The sequence below is a fragment of the Anomaloglossus baeobatrachus genome, chromosome 6 (genome assembly GCF_048569485.1).
Source record: "Anomaloglossus baeobatrachus isolate aAnoBae1 chromosome 6, aAnoBae1.hap1, whole genome shotgun sequence".
Lineage (NCBI taxonomy): Eukaryota > Metazoa > Chordata > Amphibia > Anura > Aromobatidae > Anomaloglossus > Anomaloglossus baeobatrachus.
In genome coordinates, this window is record NC_134358.1 from 96533058 (window position 1) to 96560361 (window position 27304).

At 50.1% G+C, this 27304-nt stretch overlaps 1 protein-coding gene across 1 annotated transcript in view; it reads right to left on the bottom strand.

Annotated features, from left to right (window-relative positions):
- Positions 1–27304, bottom strand: part of E2F5 (E2F transcription factor 5) — a 70117-nt gene that overhangs the window by 12290 nt on the left and 30523 nt on the right. The window contains exons 5-8 of the mRNA XM_075353125.1: positions 25227–25291; positions 23359–23602; positions 5372–5551; positions 699–743 (exon numbers count right to left, since the gene is read on the bottom strand). Of these exons, the coding sequence (XP_075209240.1) occupies positions 699–743; positions 5372–5551; positions 23359–23602; positions 25227–25291 (534 nt within the window). The remainder of the gene's footprint in view (positions 1–698; positions 744–5371; positions 5552–23358; positions 23603–25226; positions 25292–27304) is intronic.

Below are 27304 nucleotides of genomic sequence, written 5' to 3' on the forward strand. Positions count from 1 at the left end.
CTCAGGTACTCAGTACTCTTAACTAGTGATGAGCGAGCACTACTCAAGACTAGTAACTAGTGATGAGCGAGCACTACTCAAGACTAGTAACTAGTGATGAGCGAGCACTACTCGGGACTAGTAACTAGTGATGAGCGAGCACTACTCGGGACTAGTAACTAGTGATGAGCGAGCACTACTCGGGACTAGTAACTAGTGATGAGCGAGTACTACTCGGGACTAGTAACTAGTGATGAGCGAGTACTACTCGGGACTAGTAACTAGTGATGAGCGAGTACTACTCGGGACTAGTAACTAATGATGAGTGAGCACTACCATGCTCAGGTTCTGGGTACTCGTGATTAGTGAGCATTACCAAGCTCTGGTTGCTGGGTAGTCATAATTAGTGATGAGTGGGGCACTACCATGCTCTGGTTGCTGGGTACTCTAGTGTTGAGCAAGCACCACAATGCTCTGTACTCGTAACTAGTAATGAGAGATCACTCCCATGCTCGGAAGCTCGTAATGAGCAGTTGGAATGCTCAGACGTGTGTAGATTCATAATGTCTTCCGGAAAAATGCTAGTGTTCCCCATTGACTTCCATTATACTCGGTATACGAGTCACGTCCGTCTAAGCATCCGACTGCTCATTACGAGTTGTAGTGCTCACAGATCATAATATACAGGCTGATTAAGAATTGAGGAAGGTAATACATACCATCAGAAGACATCAGCTCATCAATTAGGTCTCCGTTTATCGGACCTTCAAAAAAAAAAAAAAAAAAAGTGGTCAATTTATTCCACCTGCATCTCGACATCATATTTACCATATTTTTCAGACAATAAAACACACTTATGGTCCGGATGTGCCTGGCTCACTGTGGGGAGGTGGAGTGGGGTCACAAGAGGCAGGAGCAGGGTCTCCACTGCAGGAAGCCAGAGGTTGGAGTGATCAGCGTGCCCACTATTGAAAATTAATTATCACTGCTCCCCAAGCCCATAACCCCGCCCAATTGTCGGCATTGCAGCCATTGCCAAGAAGCGTGCAAGATTATGGGCATGGAAAGCGGTGTAAATTACTTTTCTTTAATAGCGGACACACTGATCGCCTCAGCTTACTGCAGTGATCACATGGCTATTAAAGGATATTAACATTCACTGCTCCCCATGCCCATAATCCTGGGAGCAGTAAATATTCATTTTGGATTAGCCAGCAACTATCATCAACATGTAAATTGGGGCGCATGGCAGTGATGTCATGCCCATTTACACGCCAATGTCAGTTGCCAGTGTGCCGCCCCCGTGGAAGCAGCAGAGCTGCTCGGATCCGGGTTCTCGGTGGCTCAAGGGTCTCCGGACCCGGGGGTCGTGTGGCCACTCAAATGAAGGGGGGTATTTACAAATAGATTATAGAGTTCGGGACACTACCCGTGGTGCGCGGTAACTGGGGTGAATACCGCTGCTGCTGTTGGAGAGTACCCGGGGTGATGACGGGGGGCAGCCAGGTGTTGTAACTCTCCACGGGTAGGGGATAATGCCCCGGGACTCAATGTGTGGGGGGTAAGGCCGTGGTATTCAGGGATCACTCTCGTACTCACTGAGTGCATTAAGCAGACAACCGTGTAAACCAAGTCTCTGGACACCGCTGCCGCTGAGGGGAGCTAGTTCGAGTCCCATCCCCAATGGTGCTGTCTGGTGATCCGTGACCTGCCTCCTGGCACTAAGTTTACTTCTCTGGTGGTCCCAGTAGTGTGAAACTTGCGGGTCCCGCTCCCCACTATGGCTAAGAGTGGGCTTGGTCTCAGGTCCCACTCTTGGGATTTTCTGGACTGTTTTGGGTGGAAAGTCCTATCCCCCTCATTGCGCTAGTGCTCTGATTCTGGAGCGGTTGGGAACGAATCTTGAAGGCTCCGTTCTCCACGGGTAAATTATCGGGTTGCCTGCAGCTACTCCCCAACCTAGGGTACACATCAGACTCGCTCACTCCTCACGACCAACTAATTGACTACACTCCTCACCTCCCCTCCCTGACCCCCCCAGTTGGGTGACTATTCCACTCAAGCCATCCACTGGTGTGTCTGGTGCAGGGTGAATCTAGGATTTGATTTGCTGTTTGAGGCAACACCATTTGGTTAGGGACCCATAACCAAGAGGGAGGTGGACACTGCACAGAAGGGTAGATTGTGCAATACCCTGTGACGACCTGATAGTCCAGGGGTGTCACACCAGCATCAAAAGAGGACACCATGCACCGAGGAGCAGATGGAAGCGGAGAATTGTTTATTTTTTTTTTTTATGTTTGTGGCATAACGGGAGGCATATATACCAGGATGGGCCCATGCTGGGGAACATATATACCAGAATGGGTGGCATATGCCTGGAAAAGGCCCCTGTACATTTACCCCCCCCCCCCCCCACACACACATAGCCTTGTCAGCAGCAGATCCCTCCCATAGGAGTGCATCATAACTACACTTTTTGCTTACATTTTTTTTCTTCTTTCCCGCCTTCAAAACCCGCATGTGTCTTATGGTCACAAAAATATGGCATATATACTACACACACACACACACACACACACACACACACACACACACACACACACACACACACACTTTATATATACATACTTCTATAGACTTATACACTGCTCACAAGGTTAGGGATATTTGGCTTTCGGGTGAAATGTAAAACTTAAAAAAGTTCATGCTACAGTGGTATTTTATCATGAGATTAGGGCACTTAAGTAGAAGCATCAATGGTGATTTCTAAGGCCAACAACAGTTGTGGGTATACCACCCTCCAGAAAAAAGTCAATGTCTCAATAAGTTGTCATGTGGCCTTCAGCATCAACTACAGCTGACAACAATGCCTCATCCTATTCACAAGTGGAGTTATTGTCTGCTGAGGCATCTCACTCTTCTAGAAGAGCAGCCCTCAGGTCATTGAGGTTCGGAGGTACAGACTTACGAGCCTCCACACGGTGATTCAGATCATCCCATAGGTTTTTGATGGGATTCAGGTCTGGAAAAAGTGCAGGCGCCTCCATTTGAGGCGCCCCAGTCTCCAGCAGCCGTTCCCAAATGATGCGACCCTAATGAACTGGAGCATTGTCGTCCATGAGGATAAAATTAGGCCTGTGTTGTTAATGCAGAGGCACTAGGACTGGATTAATGATGTTATTCGAGTAGTAGAGGCGTGTCATTATACCATTCACAAAGTGAATGGCAGTTCTGTGTTGACTAGAGACATGCCCACACTGTAACACCACCACCAAAGGCTAAGTTCACATTTCCGTTTTGTATCAGTCACATGCGTCGCTTGACGCATGTGACTGATGCGCTGTACAACGGATGACAAAGAACAGAATTCTTTGTCGGACTCCGTTGTGTGCGGGGGGCGGAGTTCAGGGGGAGTGGAGCCGAGCAGGGCCGTGGCACTGAGGACGTCAGTGCCGCAGGGACTGCAGGACAGGTGAGTGTGTGTGAGTGTGTGTATACACATGCTGAATGCGGGAGGGGGGTCAGGCGCTGAGGATGTCAGTGGCCCTGCTGCGGTCTGCATGGCTGGGGACAGGTGAGTATGTGTGAGTGAGTGTTGTGAGTGAGTGTGTGTGTGTGTGCGTGCACATGCGGAGTGCGGGAGGGGGCGGACGAGGGTGTCAGTGGCAGTGCTGATCTGCATGGCTGGGGACAGAGGTGTGTGTGTGTGTGTGTGTGTGTGTACACACATGTGCGGAGTGCGGGAGGGGGCGGGGCCAAGCGGGGAAGTGTCGGCCTCCCTGCACAGGTAACCAGACTAAATATCGGGTAACAGCAAAGCACCCGATGTTTACCTTGGTTACGGGCATACACCGCTTAGCGTTGGCTCCTTGCACCGTAACCAGGGTAAATATCGGGTAACCAACCAAAGCTGGTTACGTGTGCAGGGAGCCAGAGAGCATGCGCAGCGAAATCCGACAGATCGCGCTGCTCAAAAAACGTTACAGGCTGCGTTCCTGCCGCCCGGCGGTCAGTCGTTCCACGACTGATCAGTCGGGCGGAGGGTGCTATGCAGCATCATCAGTCACAATCCGCTGCTCATACAAGTCTATGGGAACAACGGAATCCGCTAAACGGATTCAGTTGTTTACCAGAGCAGCGGATTGTGACTGATACATTTTAGCGGAAATGTGAACTTAGCCAAAGACTCATATGGTGACAACAGTGGTTGATTTATAGTGCTCTCCTTGACATCTCAAACATAGCTGGCAGCCATCATTTTGGCTCAGCGTGAATCGACTTTCATCAGTGACCAGCACCAAGGCCCACTGGTCCCTCATTCAGCATAGATGACTCTTCTGCATGGTCGTGTGGTGCCATACCCTTACAGGTCATCTAGCATGCAGACCATACTGATGTAAATGGTTTCGAATGGTCTGACATGACACTTATGTGCCTCTCACCTCCCTTAAATGTGCCTGGAGTTTATGTTCCGGCATTTATGTTCTGGTTATGAAGGGCATTGTTCTCAATGAAGTGTTCATCAGTGTGGAATGTAACCAAAGGACATCTAGGTCTATGCCTTTCTGTGACTCTTCCAGTCTCTCTGTATCACTATTATAACCTGCTGGTGACACTCTGTGACACTCCAACCTCAGTGGCCACTTCCATCTGAGAACCCTGCTTGAAGCCTCGCTATGCTGAGGTACTGTTGATCAATTGTTAGGCGTCGTCTTGGTCTCATGACATCAAAACATGAACAGCATGATGAGGACGACTATTTAATACCAATTCTATTTGAACCCTGAAATTTTTCGGGCGATTCATGGATCAAACACTTGTTGTAAATTTTGATATTAAGCTCTTTGTTAGTGAACAGCAAGTTGTGCAAAACATACTGCAAGATTGAGCATTTAGGTCAACTTAAAAAATTAGAGGGCATGTTAGGATCATTCTGAAATTTCACCCTAAAGCCAAATATCCCTAACGTTTTGTGAGTAGTGTAGAGAAACAGAGAATTTTTTTTTTTCATTAAAGTTGTGGATACCTATCTTCATTGATTCCTTGCCACTCCCGTTCTGTCACTTACTGGGATCTACTTCCATCTCGACACCCAGGTCACAGGCCTTAGCACTGACTTGCTCCTTGATTGATTGAACAGGCATTTCCCATTCATGATGAGATGGGTGACCACTGTGGCCTGCCAGCATTTTCTACGTGTTAACATGGGCCAAAGAGCACAGACCAGCGAGGACCAAGTAAATGCTGAATGTGGTCAGGAGAGGGTCGTGAGAAGGGTATATCACTACTTTTAAGATTTTTCAACACTGATCTCTTTGCATAATAAGTCTTTCCCTGTAAAGGTTTGTGATCATGTATAAGCTGAATGGTAACACCAGTGACCCCGTACCTTCTGTATCATCCAGCTTTGTCATATCAAATGTACTGGGCTTAAGGAAATTATTGACATCCAAGGAAAGGAAGTCGCTGGAGCTGGCAGACGTCGGGGCCAAGTCTGTCAGGGGAGGAGGATAGAAGGAGTCCGGTGGTTCACAGAAACCGCTGGTGGTTGTGTTCTTCTGCACTTCATCTGAAGACCATGAAAAAGCAGCAGAGAAACAGCATAAGTAGAGCGCCTCACATCCACTGCTCGGCCCCACGTCAAGGGGAAGGGTCATCAGAAAAATATCTACTGCTTAAATCAGGTTTTGTATTACATATATCTTATTTAAAATGTTTCCTACTTTTTTTTTTTATCTATGATCTTAAAAAGTAATCATGCAATTTTCACACTGGAGCCATGCTAGACTTATAGTTAGTGAAGAATCATACAGCCATAACTCGGATGGGGATCACAATACTTAGACTGGCTGGCCGCTCTCCTGTCCCGAGCGTGACCGTTTCATGTATTTCTACACAGCTGTCACGCTCTGGTCAGGTGAGCAGTCGACCAGTCTGGGCATTGTGTTATGAGCTCGACGACCATGTGACTCTTCCCTTAATGTCCTTTCACTGAGTTTTCAGACGCCTCATTCTCATCAGAGGCAGGATTACAATGAGAGATGATGTCACAAGTTTCGGTCTTCACAATGACCGTTGCACTCGCTTATTAGATGCTGTAATACAAAAGATAGGGTCTAAGTCATTCTTTTGCAGCTATTGGACGTTTCAGTAAAGCCAAAAGGAAGTATGAGTCTAGAACAGCCTCAGTAGCCAAAGTTGTTTTTTCTTTAACCCCTTAACGACCGCCGATACGCCTTTTAACGGCGACAAATTAGGGTACTTCTTCCGATCCGCCGCTTTTTAACTTTTAACGGCGGTCGGAAAAAAGGGTCTAGCGCCCCCCAGAGTCAGAAAATTTCCGGGGTCTCAGCTGCCAGGGGTAGCTGAGACCCTGGAGATCATGATTCTGGCCGGTTTTTCCGGTCCCCGCTCACCTGATGACCGGTATACACCGTATACCGATGATCAGGTTACAGTAAATGACCGCGCCGGTAAAAAATCATTTATCTCCCATCTGGCATGATCAAACATGCCAGATGGGAGATAAATCTTTTTTCCGGTTCCCTCCGGTCCCCTCGGTATCCCCAAAGTTCCCCCTCCCGACCCCCAACCCCCCTCCCGAAAATCCAAGATGGCCGCGCGCACCGGCGAGCACAGCAGCGCGCCGGCCGCATTTCCCCCTTTCCTATGGTTTCTGTCGCATGTGCCATAACACATGCGACAGAAACCTGCTCCCCAGGCCCTGCCGGGTCCCCCCCTATCCCCCCCGGTGTTCCCCGGTGTCATACATACCTGTCGGAGCGCTGATCCCCCGCGGCCCCCTCCTCCGGCTCCTTCACAGCAGACGCCGGTCACATGTGCAGAGCAGCTGTCAGCTTCCTGTGTTCAGGACGCTGGCTGCTGCTTGCACAGAGTCTGCAGTTGTGACCCGGGGAGAGTGGGTGCAGATTCATTGCACCCACTCTCCTCAAATGGAGGGTCCTCACACCTAGAAAATGGGGGATACGTTCCCTGAACGTGTCCCCCATATTCTAGAAGGTCCAGAATCGACGTGGGACGTCCAAATGGATTACAGCGGATTTTTTTTTCTTTTCAATAAATTGGCTAATCAGGGAATGTTTTGGGGAGTGTTTTTTCAAATAAATTTTTTTTTGTTGTCAATTTTTTTTTTTATTACTGTCAATTAGTTATGTCGGGTATCTGATAGACGCCGTGACATAACTAATTGCTGGGCTTGATGCCAGGTGACATTACACACCTGGTATCAACCCCATTTATTACCCCGTTTGCCAACGCACCAGGGCGCGGGATGAGCTGGGGCGAAGCGCCAGAATTGGCGCATCTAATGCGGCCTGCTATTTTTAGGCTGGGAAGAGTCCAATAACCATGGCTCTTCCCATCCTGAGAATACCAGACCCCAGCTGTCAGCTTCACCTTGGCTGGTGATCTAATTTGGGGGGACCCCACGTTTGTTTTGTTTTTTTTAATTATTTATTTATAAATAATTAAAAAAAAAAAAAAACAGCTTGGGGAGCCCTCCAAATTGATCACCAGCCAAGGTGAAGCTGTCAGCTGTGGTTTGCAGGCTACAGCTGTCTGCTTTACCCTAGCTGGCTATCAAAAATAGGGGGGACCCCACGTCATTTATTTTAATTTTTTTTTTTTCTTTTTGGGCTAAATACAAGGCTAGGCACCCTTTAGTGCCACATGAAAGGCACTAAAGAGCGCCAGCTTAGAATATGCAGGAGGGTGGGACGTTATATATGTTTGACATCTATCCATTCATCCATTGTAGCATTTTAGGCTATGTGCCCACAATCGGGGTTTGCAGCGTTTTGGGCGCAGAGTGTTTTCCCTGCGTCCATAACGCTGCGTTGTGCAGTAGAAGCACAGTGGAAGGATTTTTAGAAATCCCGTGCCCACTGTGCTTCTTTTCTCCGCAGCATAAACCGACCTGTGGAGTGTGCTCTGCAGGTAGCATAGAGCTCCACAGCAGCCTGAACCCAAATCGTGGGCATGGGCAGCTGCGTTCTCCCGTGGACAACACTCGCATCTCTGCAGGAGGCTGACACTGTGTACTGGACGCCGTGTCGCTGGATCATGGCCACATAGCCTAAAAGAGAGAAATTTGTTGCTACAGCAACATTTTTGTGAAGTACCTGTGGATTCAAAATGCTTACTATACTTCTGAATAAAATCCTTGAGGGGTCCAGTTTCCAAAATGGGGTCACTTGTGGGGGGTTTCTAATGTATAGGTACCCAAGAGGCCCTGCTAATGTGACATGGTGCGCGCAATTTATTTCAACTTTTCCAAAATTCAAATGGTGCTCCTTCCATTCCAAGCCCTCCCATATATCCAAACAGAGGTTTTTGGTCACATATGGGGTATCCCTGCGCTCACAAGAAATTGGATAACAACCTGTGGTGTCCACGTTTTGTTGTTGCCTCTTGAAAAAGTGAGAAATGTGATGCTAAAGAAACATTTTTGTGAAAAAATGAAAATTTTCAATATGGCAACCTAAGCTTATCAAATTCTGTGAAGTATTCGTGGATTCAAAATGCTCAATATACACCTAGATAAAAGCCTTGAGGTTTCTTGATTCCAGAATGGGGTCACTTGGGGGGGGCCTCCACTGTTTAGGCACTTTAGGGGCTTTCCAAATGCGACATAGCGTCCACTAATTATTCCAGCCAAATGTTCAGTCAAATTGCACTCCTTCCCTTCCGAGCCCTGTCATGCGCCCAAACAGTTGATTTCCACCACATATAAGATATCACCAAACTCAGGAGAAATTGCAGAATACATTTCATGGTGATTTTTTTCCTGTTACCCTTGTGAAAAAAAAAAGCTACCTGGTTGAAGTAACAATTTTGTGGTAAAATTTTATTTTTTTATTTTCATGGCTCAACGTTATAAACTTCTGTGAAGCACCTGGGGGTTCAGGGTACTCACCAAACATCTAGATAAATTCCTTGAGAGGCCTAGTTTCCAATATGGGGTCACTTGTGGTGTTTTTTTGCTGTTTACGTACCTTAGGGGTCCTCCAAATGCAACATGGTGCCCGCAATCTTTTTCAGCCAAATTTCCTTTCCAAAATTCAAATATTGCTCCTTTCGTTCCAAGCCCTCCCATTTGTCCAAACAAAGGTTTCAGACCATATGTGAGGTATCACCGCGCTCATAAAAAAGTGGGTAACAAACATTTGGGTCAAATTTTTGGAATTACCTCTTGAAAAAGTGAGAGAATTGATGCTAAAGCAACATTTTTGAGAAAAAAATTACAATTTTCAATATGACAAAGTAACGTTATCAAAATCTGTGAAGTACCTGTGGGTCCAAAATGCTCAGTATACCCCTCGATAGAAGCCTTAAGGGGTCTAGTTTCCAAAATGGGGTCACTTGAGGGGGGTTCCTGCTGTTTAGGTACCTTAGGGGATCTGTAAAACCAACATGGTGCCCGCAATCTGTTTCAGCCAACTTTGCTTTCCAAAATTCAAATATTGCTCCTTTCATTCCAAGCCCTCCCATTTACCCAAACAAAGGTTTCTGACCACATGTGCGGTATCGGCGCACTCATAAGAAAGTGGGTAACAAAGTGTGAGGTCCAATTTTTGGTGTTACCTCTTGAAAAAGTAAGAAAATTAGTGCTAAAGTAACATTTTTAGGTAAAATGTTAATTTTTATTTTTTTTCATTCCATATTACTTTAGTTCCTGTGAAGCACTTGAAGGGTTAATAAACTTCTTGAATGTGGTTTTGAGTACCTTGAGGGGTGCAGGTTTTAGAATGGTGTCACTTTTGGGTATTTTCTGTCACTTAGGCCTCTCAAAGTCACATCAAATGGGATGTGGTCCCTAAAAAAATGGTTTTGTAAATTTTGTTGAAAAAAATGGGAAATTGCTGATGAACTTTGAACCCTTCTAACTTCCTAACCCCAAAAAATTTTGTTTCAAAAATTGCGCTGATCTAAAGTAGACAAGTGGGAAATGTTATTTATTAACTATTTTGTGTGACATAACTCTCCGGTTTATGGGCATAAAAGAAGGGAATTTTGTTTACTTACCGTAAATTCCTAGCTCCTATTGGGAGACCCAGCCAATTGGGTGTATAGCTTCTGCCTCCGGAGGCCACACAAAGTATTACACTTTAAAAAGTGTAACCCCTCCCCTCTGCCTATACACCCTCCCGTGCATCACGGGCCCATCAGTTTTGGTGCCAAAGCAGGAAGGAGGAAACTTATAAATTGGTCTAAGGTAAACTCAATCCGAAGGATGTTCGGAGAACTGAAACCATGAACCAAAGAACAATTCAGCATGAACAACATGTGTACACAAAAGAACAACAGCCCGAAGGGAACAGGGGCGGGTGCTGGGTCTCCCAATAGGAGCTAGAAGAAAAGGAATTTACGGTAAGTAAACAAAATTCCCTTCTTTGTCGCTCCATTGGGAGACCCAGACAATTGGGACGTCCAAAAGCAGTCCCTGGGTGGGTAAAAGAATACCTCGATAAAAAGAGCCGTAAAACGGCCCCCTCTTACAGATGGGCAACCGCCGCCTGAAGGACTCGCCTACCTAGGCTGGTATCTGCCGAAGCATAGGCATGCACCTGATAGTGTTTCGTGAAAGTGTGCAGACTCGACCAGGTAGCCGCCTGACACACCTGCTGAGCCGTAGCCTGGTGCCGCAATGCCCAGGACGCACCTACGGCTCTGGTAGAATGGGCTTTCAGCCCTGAAGGAATCGGAAGCCCAGACGAACGGTAGGCTTCAAGAATCGGTTCCTTGATCCACCGAGCCAAGGTTGACCTGGAAGCCTGCGACCCCTTACGCTGGCCAGCGACAAGGACAAAGAGCGCATCAGAACGGCGCAGGGGCGCCGTGCGAGAAATGTAGAGCCTGAGTGCTCTCACGAGATCTAACAAGTGCAAATCATTTTCACATTGGTGAACTGGATGAGGGCAAAAAGAAGGTAAGGAGATATCCTGATTGAGATGAAAAGGGGATACCACCTTAGGGAGAAATTCCGGGACCGGACGCAGAACCACCTTATCCTGGTGAAACACCAGGAAGGGGGCTTTGCATGACAGCGCTGCTAGCTCAGACACTCTCCGAAGTGATGTGACTGCCACTAGGAAGACCACCTTCTGCGAAAGGCGTGATAGAGAGACATCCCGCATCGGCTCGAAAGGTGGTTTCTGAAGAGCCGTTAGCACCCTGTTAAGATCCCCGGGTTCTAGCGGACGCTTGTAAGGTGGGACTATGTGGCAAACCCCCTGCAGGAACGTGCGGACCTGCGGAAGCCTGGCTAGACGCTTTTGAAAAAACACGGAAAGCGCTGATACTTGTCCCTTGAGAGAGCCGAGAGACAAACCCTTGTCCATTCCGGATTGAAGGAAAGACAGAAAAATGGGCAAGGCAAACGGCCAGGGAGTAAAACCCTGATCAGAGCACCAGGATAAGAAGATCCTCCACGTCCTGTGGTAGATCTTGGCGGACGTTGGTTTCCTGGCCTGTCTCATAGTGGCAATGACCTCTTGAGATAACCCTGAGGACGCTAGGAGCCAGGACTCAATGGCCACACAGTCAGGTTGAGGGCCGCAGAATTCAGATGGAAAAATGGCCCTTGAGACAGCAAGTCTGGTCGGTCTGGTAGTGCCCACGGTTGACCCACCGTGAGATGCCACAGATCCGGGTACCACGACCTCCTCGGCCAGTCTGGGGCGATGAGGATGGCGCGGCGGCAATCGGACCTGATCTTGCGTAACACTCTGGGCAGCAGTGCCAGAGGAGAAAGAAGGGAATTTTGTTTACTTACCGTAAATTCCTTTTCTTCTAGCTCCAATTGGGAGACCCAGACAATTGGGTGTATAGCTACTGCCTCCGGAGGCCACACAAAGTATTACACTTTAAAAAGTGTAACCCCTCCCCTCTGCCTATACACCCCCCCGTGCATCACGGGCTCCTCAGTTTTGGTGCAAAAGCAGGAAGGAGGAAACTTATAAATTGGTCTAAGGTAAATTCAATCCGAAGGATGTTCGGAGAACTGAAAACCATGAACCAAGAACAATTCAACATGAACAACATGTGTACACAAAAGAACAACAGCCCGAAGGGAACAGGGGCGGGTGCTGGGTCTCCCAATTGGAGCTAGAAGAAAAGGAATTTACGGTAAGTAAACAAAATTCCCTTCTTCTTTGTCGCTCCATTGGGAGACCCAGACAATTGGGACGTCCAAAAGCAGTCCCTGGGTGGGTAAAAGAATACCTCGATAAAAAGAGCCGAAACAACGGCCCCCTCTTACAGGTGGGCAACAGCCGCCTGAAGGACTCGCCTACCTAGGCTAGCATCTGCCGAAGCATAGGCATGCACCTGATAGTGTTTCGTGAAAGTGTGCAGACTCGACCAGGTAGCCGCCTGACACACCTGCTGAGCCGTAGCCTGGTGCCGCAATTCCCAGGACGCACCCACGGCTCCGGTAGAATGGGCTTTTAGCCCTGAAGGAATCGGAAGCCCAGAAGAACGGCAGGCTTCAAAAATCGGTTCCTTGCTCCACCGAGTCAAGGTTGACTTGGAAGCCTACGACCCCTTACGCTGGCCAGCGACAAGGACAAAGAGCGCATCAGAGCGGCGCAACGGCGCCGTGCGAGACACGTAGATCCGGAGTTCTCTCACTAGATCTAACAAATGCAAATCCTTTTCATATTGGTGAATTGGATGAGAGCAAAATGAAGGATAAGGAGATATCCTGATTGAGATGAAAGTGGACACCACCTTAGGGAGCAAGTCCGGGACCGGACGCAGAACCACCTTATCCTGGTGGAAATACCAGAAAAAGGCCTTTACATGACAGCGCTGCAAGCTCTGACACTCTACGGAGTGAAGTAACCGCCACTAGAAATGCCACCTTCTGCGAAAGACGTGATAGAGAGACATCCCACAGCGGCTCAAAAGGTGGTTTTTGAAGAGCCTGTAGAACCATGTTGAGATCCCAGCGTTCCAGCGGACGCTTGTAAGGTGGGACTATGTGGCAAACTCCCTGCAGGAACGTGCGGACCTGCGGAAGCCTGGCTAGACGCTTTTGAAAAAACACGGAAAGCGCCGAGACTTGACCTTAGAGAGAGCCGAGAGACAACCCTTGTCCAATCCCGATTGAAGGAAGGAAAGAAAACTGGGTAAGGCAAACGGCCAGGGGGAAAACCCCCTCTCAGAGCACCAGGCTAAGAAGATCCTCCAAGTTCTGTGACAGATCTTGGCTGACGTTGGTTTCCTGGCCTGTCTCATAGTGGCCACACAGTCAGGTTGAGGGCCGCAGAATTCAGGTGGAAAAATGGCCCTTGAGATAGCAAGTCTGGTTGGTCTGGGAGCGCCCACGGTTGCCCCACCGTGAGATGCCACAGATCGGGGTACCACGACCGCCTCGGCCAATCTGGAGCGACAAGAATGGCGCGGCGGCAGTCGGACCTGATCTTGCGCAACACTCTGGGCAGCATTGCCCGAGGAGGGAATACATAGGGCAGTTGAAACTGCGACCATCCTGAGCTAAGGCGTCCGCCACCAGAGCTCTGTGGTCCTGAGACCGTGCCATGAATGCCGGGACCTTGTTGTTGTGCAGAGACGCCATGAGATCGACGTCCGGCGTTCCCCAGCGGCAACCGATCTCTTGAAACACGTCCGGGTGGAGAGACCATTCCCCCGCGTCCATGCCCTGGCGACTGAGGAAGTCTGCTTCCCAGTTTTCTACGCCCGGAATGTGAACCGCGGAGATGGTGGAGGCTATGGCGCCCACAGCAGAATCCGCCGGACTTCTTGGAAGGTTGGACGACTGCGAGCCTTGTGGTGGAGAAAAAAACGTTCCCCATCCTGACAGGCTCGCGTCCGTCGTGACCACCGCCTAGGATGGGGGCAGAAAGGATTTCCTTTCGACAGAGAAGTGGGGAGAAGCCACCACTGAAGTGAGGTCTTGGCTTCCAGAGACAGAGAGACGTTCCTGTCTAAGGACGTCGGCCTCTTGTCCCATTTGCTGAGAATGTCCTATTGGAGAGGACGCAGATGAAATTGCGCAAATGGAACTGCCTCCATTGCTGCCACCATCTTCCCCAGGAAGTGCATGAGGCGCCTCAAGGGGTGCGACTGGGCCCGAAGAAGGGATTGCACCCCTGTCTGCAGCGACCGCTGTTTGTCCAGCGGCAGCTTGGCCATCGCTGAGAGAGTATGAAACTCCATCCTGAGGTACGTCAGTGACTGGGTCGGAGACAATTTTGACTTTGGAAAATTGATGATCCACCCGAAACCTCTGGAGAGTCTCCAGAGCAACGGTCGGACTGTGTTAACAAGCCACCCAAGAGGGTGCTTTGACTAGGAGAACGTCTGGGTAAGGGATCACCGAGTGGCCCTGAGAGTGTAGGATCGCTACGACGGAGCCATGACCTTGGTGAAGATCCGTGGGTCTGTCGCCAGGCCGAAAGACAGTGCCACAAACTGAAGGTGTTCGTCCCCGATGGCGAAACGCAGGAAGCGTTGATGCCCTTGAGCGATCTGCCATGGAGATAGGCATCTGTGATGTCGATTGATGCTAGGAAGTCTCCTTGGGACATCGAAGCGATGACAGATCGGAGGGATTCCATGCGAAACCGCCTGGTTGTCACATGTTTGTTGAGCAATTTGAGGTCCAAAACGGAACGAAATGAGCCGTCCTTTTTTGGCACCACGAACAGATTGGAGTAAAAACCGCAACCGCGTTCCTGAGGGGAACGGGGATCACCACTCCTTCTGTTGTCAGAGTGTCCACCGCCTGAAAAGCGCAACGGTCCGTTCGGGGGGCGGAGATGTTCTGAAAAAAACGAGTCGGAGGACGAGAGCTGAACCCTTATCCTGAAACCGTGAGACAGATGTCTCTCACCCCTCGGTTGAGAAGCCAAGGACACAACCTGCGGAGCAGAGATACGTGCGACCGCATTAATCTCAGTCAGAAAAGCTGAGATAGCTTGGAGAGCCCTCACGGCTGCGAAGGCCGGAGCAAAAGATGCGCCTATGGCTTCAAAGATGGATTTCATCATAAGCTTTATTTGCCTGTCAGCGGCATCCATGAGAGATGAACCATCTGCCACAAATACTACGAATCTAGCCGCCAGTCTGGAGACTGGAGGATCCACCCTGTGACACTGAGCCCAACCCTTAACTACGTCAGGGGGGAAAAGGGTTCATTAAGGCGCTTAGTAAAGCGCTTGTCCGGAAGTTCTGTGCTTCTGGACAGCCTCTCTGAAGTTAGAGTGATCGAAAAAAAAAAAAACGCACTCAGTGTACATTTGGGAAACCTAAACTGGTGTTTCTCCCGCTGTGCAGCCGACTCCTCCATAGGAGAAGATGGGGAAGAGAGGTCTAGCACCTGGTTGACGGACGCTATAAGGTCGTTTACTATGGCGTCCCCTTCAGGTGTATCCAGATTGAGCGCAACATTAGGTTCAGAGCCCTGAGCTGCGACCTCCGCTTCATCCTTAACTACGACAGTGAAGTCGTGGAAGGTTCCCAGCGAGCCCGGTTAGCCTGTGTGAGGCCGCGGTCCGTGTCGGAGTTCTCACCTTGGGATCTGGGTGTTACCCCAGGAGCCCCTTGTTATACCGACCTAGAGGGGCCTGGGGGCGATGAACTCACAGCTCCCTGGCCCTGTGTTACCGTTCTGGACTGCAAAGCTTCCAGCTTAGCCGTCCCTCTGTTCATAGACTGGGCCATGGAATGACTCAGAGAGTTGCTCAGTCAAACGTGCAAACTCTGTCCCTGCCATCTGTGCAGTGGAAACCGGTGGTACCACCTGAGCCGAGGGTCCCACCCGTGCCAGAGGCTCCGGCTGAGTGAGTGCCCCAGGGGCCAAGCATTTGCAATGATAGGTGGAACCTGCCGGCAATATAGCCGCACAAGAGGTACAGGTTGCAAAGAAAGCCTGTGCCTTGGCACCCTTACTGTTTGCGGACGACCTGCTGATGTCACCTCTTAGTAATCAGCGAGGGTACATAGCCAAAGCAAATAGTGCTGCCGAACAGTGAAATCATATACTGTATATATATATATATATATATATATAACACTTCGGCACCTAAGGGGGGCCAGCACCCGATTGGGAAACTGGTGCCCCACAGTGCACAGTGAGGGGGGAGGAGGATACCAAGTATGCTCCAGTCCTCACTGCCGACGTCCCGTCGGCCGTCCCGTCGTTACCCCTGACTGTCAGGCCCGGGAACGGGAGTATATGGTACTAGGCCGCAAGAGCCAGGGACTAAAGTTAAAGACGCGGCCGGCAAACAGGCGCGGTCGGCGCGGTAGTCCCGGACTCACAAACCACACCGCAACCGCTGCGTTTGTAACCCAGGTGCTGTATGCAGCGTCCCCCAAAGGGGACACAGAGTACCTTATGGATGCAGGGCTCTGTCCCTGATGATGTCCTGTCTCCTGTCCGTCAGAATCCCCCAGGGGCTGCGGATGGAGCCCGGTCCCCGCATGGCGACCGGTTATGAACCCCCTCTCCTAGAGCTGCAGTGGTGCCGAACAGTGAGCACATTCTGAGATCTCCACCGGCAGAATCATGCCATATAACAATGGCTGCCGGCGTTCCGAGGGGAGGAGGGAGCCGAGGGAGGAACCACAAAAGTGCGGGAATCTGCGCCCCATAGTGAACAGTGAGGGGGGAGGAGGACAGCGAAGTGTGCTCCAGCCCTCACCGTCGGCGTCATACCGACCGTCCCGCCCTTCCCCCTGACTGGCAGGCCCAGGGGCGGGAGTTCAATACACTAGGCCGCAAAAGCCGGGGACTAAAGTAAAAACCGCGGCCGGCAAACAGGCACGGTCGGCGCGGTAGTCCCGGTAAAAAAAAAAATCACACCGCAGTCGCTGCAGCGTCTGAAGCCAAGGTGCTTCATGCACCGTCCCAAAGGGGACACAGAGTACCTGTAGATGCAGGGCCATGTCCCTGACGATACTCCATCTCCTGTCCGGCAGATACCACCAGGGGCTGCGGAGGGAGCCCGGTCCCAGTGCCTGGATGACCGGTTAGGATCCCACTTCACCCAGAGCCCCTAAGGGATGGGGAAGGAAAACGGCATGTGGCTCCAGCCTGTGTACCCGCAATGGGTACCTCAACCTTAACAGCACCGCCGACTCAGTGGGGTGAGAAGGGAGCATGCCGGGGGCCCTGTTAGGGGCCCTCTTTTCTTCCATCCGATATAATCAGCAGCTGCTGCTGACTAAAATGTGGAGCATTGTGTGAGTGTCAGCCTCCTTCAACACAAAGCATAAAAACTGAGGAGCCCGTGATGCACGGGGGGGTGTATAGGCAGAGGGGAGGGGTTACACTTTTTAAAGTGTAATACTTTGTGTGGCCTCCGGAGGCAGTAGCTATACACCCAATTGTCTGGGTCTCCCAATGGAGCGACAAAGAAATACATAAGGCAGTCGAAACTGCGACCAATCCTGAACTAACGCGTCTGCCGCCAGAGCTCTGTGATCTTGAGACCGTGCCATGAATGCCGGGACTTTGTTGTTGTGCCGAGACGCCATTAGGTCGACGTCCGGCGTTCCCCAGCGGCAACAGATCTCTTGAAACACGTCCGGGTGAAGAGACCATTCCCCTGCGTCCATGCCCTGGCGACTGAGAAAGTCTGCTTCCCAGTTTTCTACGCCCGGGATGTGAACTGCGGAAATGGTGGAGGCTGTGGCTTCCGCCCACAGCAGAATCCGCCGAACTTCTTGGAAGGCTTGACGACTGCGTGTGCCGCCTTGGTGGTTGATGTACGCAACCGCCGTGGCGTTGTCCGACTGAATTCGGATCTGCCTGCCCTCCAGCCACAGCTGGAACGCCTTTAGGGCTAGATACACTGCCCTTATCTCCAGAACATTGATCTGAAGGGAGGACTCTGTCGGAGTCCAGGTTCCCTGAGCCCTGTGGTGGAGGAAGACCGCTCCCCACCCTGACAGACTCGCGTCCGTCGTGACCACAGCCCAGGATGGGGGCAGGAAGGATTTTCCCTTCGACAAAGAAGTGGGAAGAAGCCACCACTGAAGAGAGGTTTTGGCTGCCCGAGAAAGGGAGACGTTCCTGTCGAGGGACGTCGACCTCCTGTCCCATTTGCGGAGAATGTCCCATTGAAGTGGACGCAGATGAAACTGCGCAAAGGGAACTGCCTCCATTGCTGCCACCATCTTCCCTAGGAAGTGCATGAGGCGCCTCAAGGGGTGTGACTGGGCTCGAAGGAGAGATTGCACCCCTGTCTGTAGCGAACGCTGTTTGTCCAGCGGTAGCTTCACTATCGCTGAGAGAGTATGAAACTCCATCCCGAGGTAAGTTAGCGATTGGGTCGGTGTCAATTTTGACTTTGGGAAATTGATGATCCACCCGAACCTCTGGAGAGTCTCCAGAGCAGTGTTCAGGCTGTGTTGGCATGCCACCCGGGAGGGTGCCTTGACTAGAAGATCGTCTAGGTACGGGATCACCGAGTGTCCCTGAGAGTGTAGGACCGCCACCACTGTTGCCATGACCTTGGTGAAGACCCGTGGGGCTGTCGCCAGGCCGAAAGGCAGTGCCACGAACTGAAGGTGTTCGTCTCCGATGGCGAAACGCAGGAAGCGTTGATGCTCTGGTGCAATCGGCACGTGGAGATAAGCATCCCTGATGTCGATTGATGCTAGGAAGTCTCCTTGGGACATCGAGGCGATGACGGAGCGGAGAGATTCCATCCGGAACAGTCTGGTTTTCACGTGTCTGTTGAGCAGTTTGAGGTCCAGAACGGGACGGAATGATCCGTCCTTTTTTGGCACCACGAACAAGTTGGAGTAAAAACCGCGACCACATTCTTGAAGGGGAACGGGGATCACCACTCCTTCTGCCTTCAGAGTGTCCACCACCTGAAAAAGTGCATCGGCTCGCTCGGGGGGCGGAGATGTTCTGAAGAAACGAGTCGGAGGACGAGAGCTGAGCTCTATCCTGTAACCGTGAGACAGAATGTCTCTCACCCATCGGTCTTGGACATGTGGCCACCAGGCGTCGCAAAAGCGGGAGAGCCTGCCACCGACCGAGGATGCGGTTTGGGGAGGCCGAAAGTCATGAGGAGGCCGCCTTGGGGGCGGTTCCTCCGGCGGTCTTTTTAGGACGTGACTTAGACCACCATGAATCAGAGTTCCTCTGGCCCTTCTGTGGCCTGTCGGACGTGGAGAAATGGGACCTGGCTGAGGGCCGAAAGGACCGAAACCTCGGTTGTATCTTTCGTTGCTGAGGTCTGTTTGGTTTGGACTGGGGTAAGGACGAGTCCTTTCCCTTGGATTGTTTAATAATTTCATCCAATTGCTCGCCAAACAAACGGTCGCCAGAAAATGGCAAACCGGTTAAGAACTTCTTGGAAGCAGAATCTGCCTTCCATTCGCGTAGCCACATGGCCCTGCGGACTGCCACCGAATTGGCGGATGCTACCGCTGTACGGCTCGCAGAGTCCAGGACGGCGTTCATGGCGTAGGACGAAAAAGCCGACGCCTGAGAAGTCAAAGACACAACCTGCGGAGTAGAGGCACGTGTGACTGCATTAATCTCAGACAGACAAGCTGAGATAGCTTGGAGTGCCTATACGGCTGCGAATGCCGGAGCAAAAGACGCGCCTATGGCTTCATAGATGGATTTCATCAGGAGCTCTATTTGCCTGTCAGTGGCATCCTTGAGCGATGAACCATCTGCCACTGCTACTATGGATCTAGCCGCCAGTCTAGAGACTGGAGGATCCACCTTGGGACACTGAGCCCAACCCTTAACTACGTCAGGGGGGAAGGGGTAACGTGTGTCATTAAGGCGCTTAGTAAAACGCTTGTCCGGAAATGCTCTGTGCTTCTGGACAGCATCTCTGAAGTTAGAGTGATCGAAAAACGCACTCCGTGTACGTTTGGGAAACCTAAACTGGTGTTTCTCCTGCTGTGAAGCCGACTCCTCTATCGGTGGAGTTGGAGGAGAAAGTTCTAGCACCTGGTTGATGGACGCTATAAGGTCATTTACTATTGCGTCTCCTTCAGGTGTCTCAAGATTGAGAGCAACGTCAGGATCAGAGCCCTGATCTGCGACCTCCGCTTCATCCTCCAGAGAGTCCTCATGCTCAGACCCTGAGCAGTGTGATGAAGTCGAGGGAAGTTCCCAGCGAGCCCGCTTAGCCGGTCTGGGACTGCGGTCCGTGTCGGAGTCCTCACCGTGGGACCTAGGAGTCACCCCAGGAGCACTTTGCTGCGCCGACTGAGGGGGGCCTGGGGGCAATGATTCAACAGTGCCCGGGGCCTGTGTTACCGGTCTGGACTGCAAAGCTTCTAGTATCTTAGCAGACCATCTGTCCATAGACTGAGCCATGGATTGTGAAAGTGACTCAGAAAGTTTCTCAGCCAACACTGCAAACTCTGTCCCTGCCACCTGGACAGTGGAAGCCGGTGGTTCTACCTGGGCCGAGGGTCCCACCAGTGCCTGAGGCTCTGGCTGAGTGAGTGCCACAGGGGCCGAGCATTGCACACAATGAGGGTAGGTGGAACCTGCAGGTAACATAGCCGCACAAGAGGTACAGGTTGCAAAATAAGCCTGTGCCTTGGCACCCTTGCTTTTTGCGGACGACATGCTGTTGTCTCCTCTTAGAGCAATCAGTGAGGGTATATAGCCAAAAGCAAATAATGCGGCCGAACAGAGCAAATGTATACAATCTATAGATATATATATATACACTTCGGCACCCAGGGGGGCCAGCACCTAGTAACCGGTGCGGCTTACCGACCGCCCAAAGCGGTTGTGTGTCCACCAGATTCCCTGCCTGGGCCTCCCAGAGCTGTGGAGCTCGGTCTGAAGTTCTCCACCGGCAGAAGTGATTATAACAATGGCTGCCAGCGTTCTCAGAGGAGGAGGGAGCCGTGGGCGTGACTCAAAGTGCGGGAATCTGGTGCCCCACAGTGCTCAGTGAGGGGGGAGGAGGATACCTAAGTATGCTCCAGCCCTCACCGCTGACGTCCAGTCTAGCGTCCCGCCCTTACCCCTGACTGGCAGGCCCGGGGGCGGGAGTATATGGTACTAGGCCACAGAAGCCGGGGACTAAATTTAGTAACGCGGCCGGCAAACAGGCGCGGTCGGTGCGGTAGTCCCGGCGATACAAAAAACACAGCAGCCGCTGCAGCGTCTGTTACACAGGCGCTCTATGCGCCGTCCCCAAGGGGACACAGAGTACCTCTGAGAAGCAGGGCCTGTCCCTGATGATACCCGGTCTCCTGTCCGTCAGATTCCCCCAGGGGCTGCGGAGGGAGCCCGGTCCCAGTGCATGGTGACCGGTTAGGATCCCACTTCTCCCAGAGCCTCTAAGGGATGGGGAAGGAAAACGGCATGTGGCTCCAGCCTTTGTACCCACAATGGGTATCTCAACCTTAACAGCACCGCCGACAATAGTGGGGTGAGAAGGGAGCATGCCGGGAGCCCTGTTAGGGGCCCTCTTTTCTTCCATCCAATAAAGTCAGCAGCTGCTGCTGACTAAAATGTGGAGCTTGCGTGAATGTGTGCCTCCTTCAACACAAAGCAAAAAACTGATGGGCCCGTGATGCACGGGAGGGTGTATAGGCAGAGGGGAGGGGTTACACTTTTTAAAGTGTAATACTTTGTGTGGACTCCGGAGGCAGAAGCTATACACCCAATTGTCTGGGTCTCCCAATGGAGCGACAAAGAAATTAAAAGTTTGAAACTTGCAAAATTTTTAATTTTTTTGTCAAATTTCAGATTTTTTCACAAATAAAATAAAAAAATATCATCCTAAATTTACCTCTAACATGAAGCCCAATATGTCACGAAAAAACAATCTCAGAATCACCGGGATCCATTGAAGCGTTCCAGAGTTATAACCTTATAAAGTGACACTGGTCAAAATTGCAAAAAATGGCCTGGGCATTAAGTACAAATCTGGCTTCGTCCTTAAGGGGTTAAATACACTTTAACATGACCAATAAATAGTACATTTTCTGATGACACTTTCTCCTGCCTGTCTGCAGCTTCACCATCTGCCATTGTCACACTGGTCTGTACTCCGATCGGAGTGAAAACGATTAGATCAGGGGGAAGATCAGAGTGATAGTGATGGACAGAGACGTTGCTGCTAGGCAGGGACAACTGAAATTAATTATCACTGCTGGAGCAGCGGTGGCCCCGGGAGCCGCACCTATGGGAACACGTCCTAGACTCTCCTCCCTGACCAGCGGGGATCTCAGAGCGTTTTCACTCCGATCAGAGCACAGACCAGTGTGACAATGGCAGATGGTGAAGCTGCACACAGGCAGGGAAAGTCTTCTAATAAAGCAGTAGTGTCAAGGGAGGAATTTTGGGTGAAGACTGCTAATGGTATCTTCATACAGGGAACCAGAGACGGTGCCGTATTAGCTGTATATCAGTGCCGATATATCAATGTATCAGACAATGAACACACAGACATGTTCTCTCCTTCAGCCAGCGTCATCAACCGACTCGTGTATTTTGAAAGAAACTTAATTATACAAAAATGCCACTTCGGCCTTGAAGCTAAACAGGGAGTAAGGAGTATTTCACTCCTTAATTTCTCTCAGCATGTTATGAAACACATCTTTGTTCGTTAAAACATTCTGTGTGAACACTACTGATAAGACTTTTACTCATCATTAAAAGACTTCCATCGTTTGTACATCTGTTCACTTATTCTTGTTAACCCCTTCATGACTATACAGCTTTGAATTATATTATAGGTCTGCGTAATTGCTACATAGACACAGATAATTATGCTACTACATCTATATTTTGATTATTTACATATACAGATATTCTTATTACGTTTGAACAAACAAGCTACAGCTCAGGCCACCTCCACAGTAGTATGTCCCCTGGAGCAGCGTGCGCTCCCTCACAGCAATGAAGATGGCATCTGTGAGCAGGGAGCCCACGCGTCTCAGGACAGATAAGTCATCTCTGCGCCGTGGAATGAGGTATCGCCGCTAGGTATATTGGGAAATGGTGACCACCTTTTTAATGATGGTCAGATTAGCATATCATTTGCATATTTTCCCACATTAATTAAAGTCTTTTGTGCACGGATTTTTCTTTTCTTTCTAGTAATACATAGAAAGAAAGAAAGAAAGAAAGAAAGAAAGAAAGAAAGAAAGAAAGAAAGAAAGAAAGAAAAAAAAAAGGCAGGGGTAATTTTTGGCTATAGGTCTTTTTTAAAACATTGGTCCAGCGTTTTTCAGAGCTGGTGTGGTGCTTTTAATCTAACCGGAGGGAACACTACACAGTCACTGCGGCCATACATGCTGATACGTCTGCTATATAGGCACATTGGGAACAGTGTATTTCCAGTGTAACCATTCACAATGACTTCACATCACATCACTCACTTGTCCGAGATTCCGGAGAGTCCTTATTTGGATCCTCCTCCGTCTGTTGAGGTTTGTTCTGTGCGGACGGTTTCAGCGTATTGGACAATTCGGCCTGAATTTGAGGCTGTGTAATGTCGTCAGGGGGAGGGACGGGGAAAGCGACTGGCTTTGAGGCACTGGATTCCTTATTGATCAGAAGCACATTGATGGGCCCAGAATTGCTCTTTAAACTGATCTGGTATTTTTTCTGTCCATTTTGACCCTAAAAGAGAAAAATAAAAGGCAATTAAATAAATGCACTAAAGACAACTAGAACACTGCAGACCTCTGGTAATGAGACACCAGGAATAATCTGCATTTTTACAATTATTGTGTATCGCCGCCTAGTTATCAGTCCGGCGGGATACCAGTTCCATGGTTTTCAGTCAATGCAAAGGTGCGCAGCAAATTGTCCACATTTATCCATTGTGTGAGAAGAGGCAGAATGAGCTTTGTGGGTCACACTAACTATAGAATGGGCAGAAGATTGATTTTATATTACACTGCGCCGCTACAAGTGAGCATTAAAAGGGAACCTGTCACCAGAATTGGCCCCTATAAGCTGCGGCCACCACCAATGGGCTCTTATATACAGCATTCTAGAATACTGTATATAAGAGCACAGGCCGCTCTATATAATGTAAAAAACGTTTTATTATACTCCCCTAAGGGTCGGATGGGTGTCTCTGCTCTACGGTCCGACGCCTCCTCTCTGCAGGGATCTCCATCCACCTTCTACCCAGCCCAATGTGGATGACACGTCCTACATCACACTCCTGCTCAGGAGCACTTTGATCTGTCCTGCTGAGGGCAGCTCAAAGTACTGTAATGCACAGGGGTGAGGAAAGGTGAAAGATTGGCCATGCATGTGCACTACAATGCTTTGATCTGCTCTCAGCAGAAAGATCAGAGTGTGCCTGTGCAGGACTGCAATGCCAGCTGTATAAATGACTTGGACGCGTTACTGACACTGGGCTGGGTAGGAGGACCGTGATCGCAGTAGAGAGGAGGCGCCGGACCAGAGAGCAGCGACATCCATCGGACCGGATCGCCCCCAGGTGAGTATTATAAAGTGATTTTTATGGTATACAGAGCAGCCTGGCGTCTTATATACAGTATTGTGGAATAATGAATATAAGAGCTCAGTGGTGCTGGCTGCAGCTTATAGGGGCCAAATCTGGTTACAGGTTCCCTTTAACCCCCTAATAAAGTAATGCAGCCTTAAAACAAGAGCAGATAAACACAATTCTCCATCTTTCTCACAGGACACCTGATAGATAACAGTAAATTACATGGTTAGGGATTAATGGCTTATTCCCAGCTTCGGCATGTCAACACCACCAATGTCTAAAAGGCATCTCCTGTCTGTGCACAGCTCTGTCAATCCTCTATGGGATGGTCTGGAGATAGGGGGATACTAACTATCCTTGTAAAGCCGGGCTCAGAGGGAGTCACATAAACCTGAGCTGATCAAATCTGTAAATTGTGATTATGATTTGCTGTGTGTGATGGGCCACACATCCCACAAGTGCAGGAGCTACCTCCACTAATATGCACTGGACCAAAGTAGTGCATACTGCGATTTTTTTCAATGCAGACTGTTGGTTTGTATTTAAGAAAAAATAAAAAGGGCCATGTGCACTGGCATATTTGCTTTAATGTGTGCATGTGACCGCACAAGTCTATATAATATGAGCCCTAACTTTCAGAAAAAGCTGAATACGTGTTTTTTGTTTTGTTTTTTGTTTTTTTAAGTCCCTGTGTCTCCCATAAGTTGATCCTCCACAAGGTACACATCTATAAACCAGCCACATTATAGAAGCATTGTAAAAGCAGTTCACACTCACCGTTTCTGGAATTGGAACTTCCAACTGTGTGCCCGCGGGCGCCTGAATGGCCAAAAGTGTGTCACCTGCAAAGCACACCAAATGTATGACCATCATCCTTTACAGTTAAGAAATATCATCTGGAACACCAGTCTAAGTCTGAACTGGGTGCAAAACCCTAAAAAATCTACACTATATGGAGACAAGGTATGCGCACCAGTGACTATGTAAGGGGAATATATGAAAAGCAGAAACTGCTGTGTGAATACTGACATGAAAAATCCAATAGCTATATGTGAGAATTAATATATGACAATGGAATCTGCATTACTGACATGCATTGTCGCTGGTGTGCAGCCCTTCTCTATATAGTGAAGGTTTTTTTTAGGGTTTTTGCACCCAGTTCAGACTCTGAATGGTGTTACAAATGTTATTTCTTGATTGATTTGTAGTTTTTCGTTTGTAAACCCGGCCCCACCCACACCTATTGCCAGTCCACATTATACGCATATATAGCCTGGGTCTCAGCTTCCCATACACGGTAAGTTTTTTAACTGCATGAGAGGACACACACTAGCTAGGGACACCAATGTAAGAGAATACCGTGACGAGGTATTGGGGCTCTGTTGCATTGATCAATTCAATAGCTAAATTTCTCTTTATTCATATGTTCATGTCAGTAATGCAGATTCCATTGTCATATTTTCATTCTTGCATATAGCTATTGTATTTTATTCACACAGCAGTTTCTGCTTTACATTTATTCCCCTTGCATAGTCACTGGTGTGCAGCCCTTCTTTCTATATAATCACTCTTTCTTTTTCGCTCCTAATTGGGAGACCCAGACAGTGGGTGTATAGCTACTGCCCTCTGGAGGCCGCACAAAGAACTACACTTAAAAGTGTAAGGCCCCTCCCCTTCTGGCTATACACCCTCCCGTAGGAGTACAGATTCCTCAGTTTTAGCTTTGTGCGCAAGGAGGTCAGACACGCACGCATAGCTCCATTGTTTTTAGTCAGCAGCAGCTGCTGACTATGTCGGATGGAAGAAAAGAGGGCCCATACAGGGCTCCCAGCATGCTCCCTTCTCACCCCACTGTATGTCGGAGGTGTTTGTAAGGTTGAGGTACCCATTGCGGGTACGGCGGCAGGAGCCCACATGCTGATTCCTTCCCCATCCCTTTTTACAGGGCTCTGGGTGAAGTGGGATTTACTGGTCTCCAGGCACTGAGACCGTGCTCCATCTACAGCCCCTGGAGAAGATGCTGGATGGAGCGGAGTACATCAGGGACATGGCCCTGCTTCCTCAAGGTACTCTGTGTCCCCGTGCATTTGGCGCTCACACCGCAGCATGCTGGGTGTTGTAGTGCGCCGGGGGACATCAGCGCTACGGCGCTTGTGCCATGGCCTCATTCAGCTTCGCTGAAGCAGGCACACTTCTAGGAATCGGTCGCGCCGGCCGCTGGGACTGCGGCGCGGCTGGCACTTGTGGTGCGCCGGGGACTTCAGCGCGGCCCGCGCTTTTACGGCGGCCGCGCTGATAACTCGAGTCCCCGGCTTTTGCGGCCTGCTTCCGTTCGTTCCCGCCCCCGGACCTGCCAGTCAGGAGAGGGGCGGGACGCTGGCCACGTCTAGGAATCGGTCATGCCGGCCGCTGGGACTGCGGCGCGGCTGGCACTTGTGGTGCGCCGGGGACTTCAGCGCGGCCCGCGCTTTTACGGCGGCCGCGCTGATAACTCGAGTCCCCGGCTTTTGCGGCCTGCTTCCGTTCGTTCCCGCCCCCAGACCTGCCAGTCAGGAGAGGGGCGGGACGCTGGCCAGTGCATCAGCGCTGAGGGCTGGAGTCGTTTTTACATACTCCAGCCCTCACAATCGGCACAGAGGGGACACTGTTTCCCGCACTTTTGTTTGGGAACTCCCACGGACCGCCCCTCTCCACAGACGCCGGCAGCCATTCCTGCTGACACGCTGAGCTGCAGAGGGGAGCCGGGGAGACCCAGACAAGGAATTCTGCAGCCTCTTACCCGCTATTCAGCGGGCGGTAAGCAGCCCTCAGGGCTCACCCCCTCTTGTGCCAGTAGTATTCTTAGTATTTTGTTT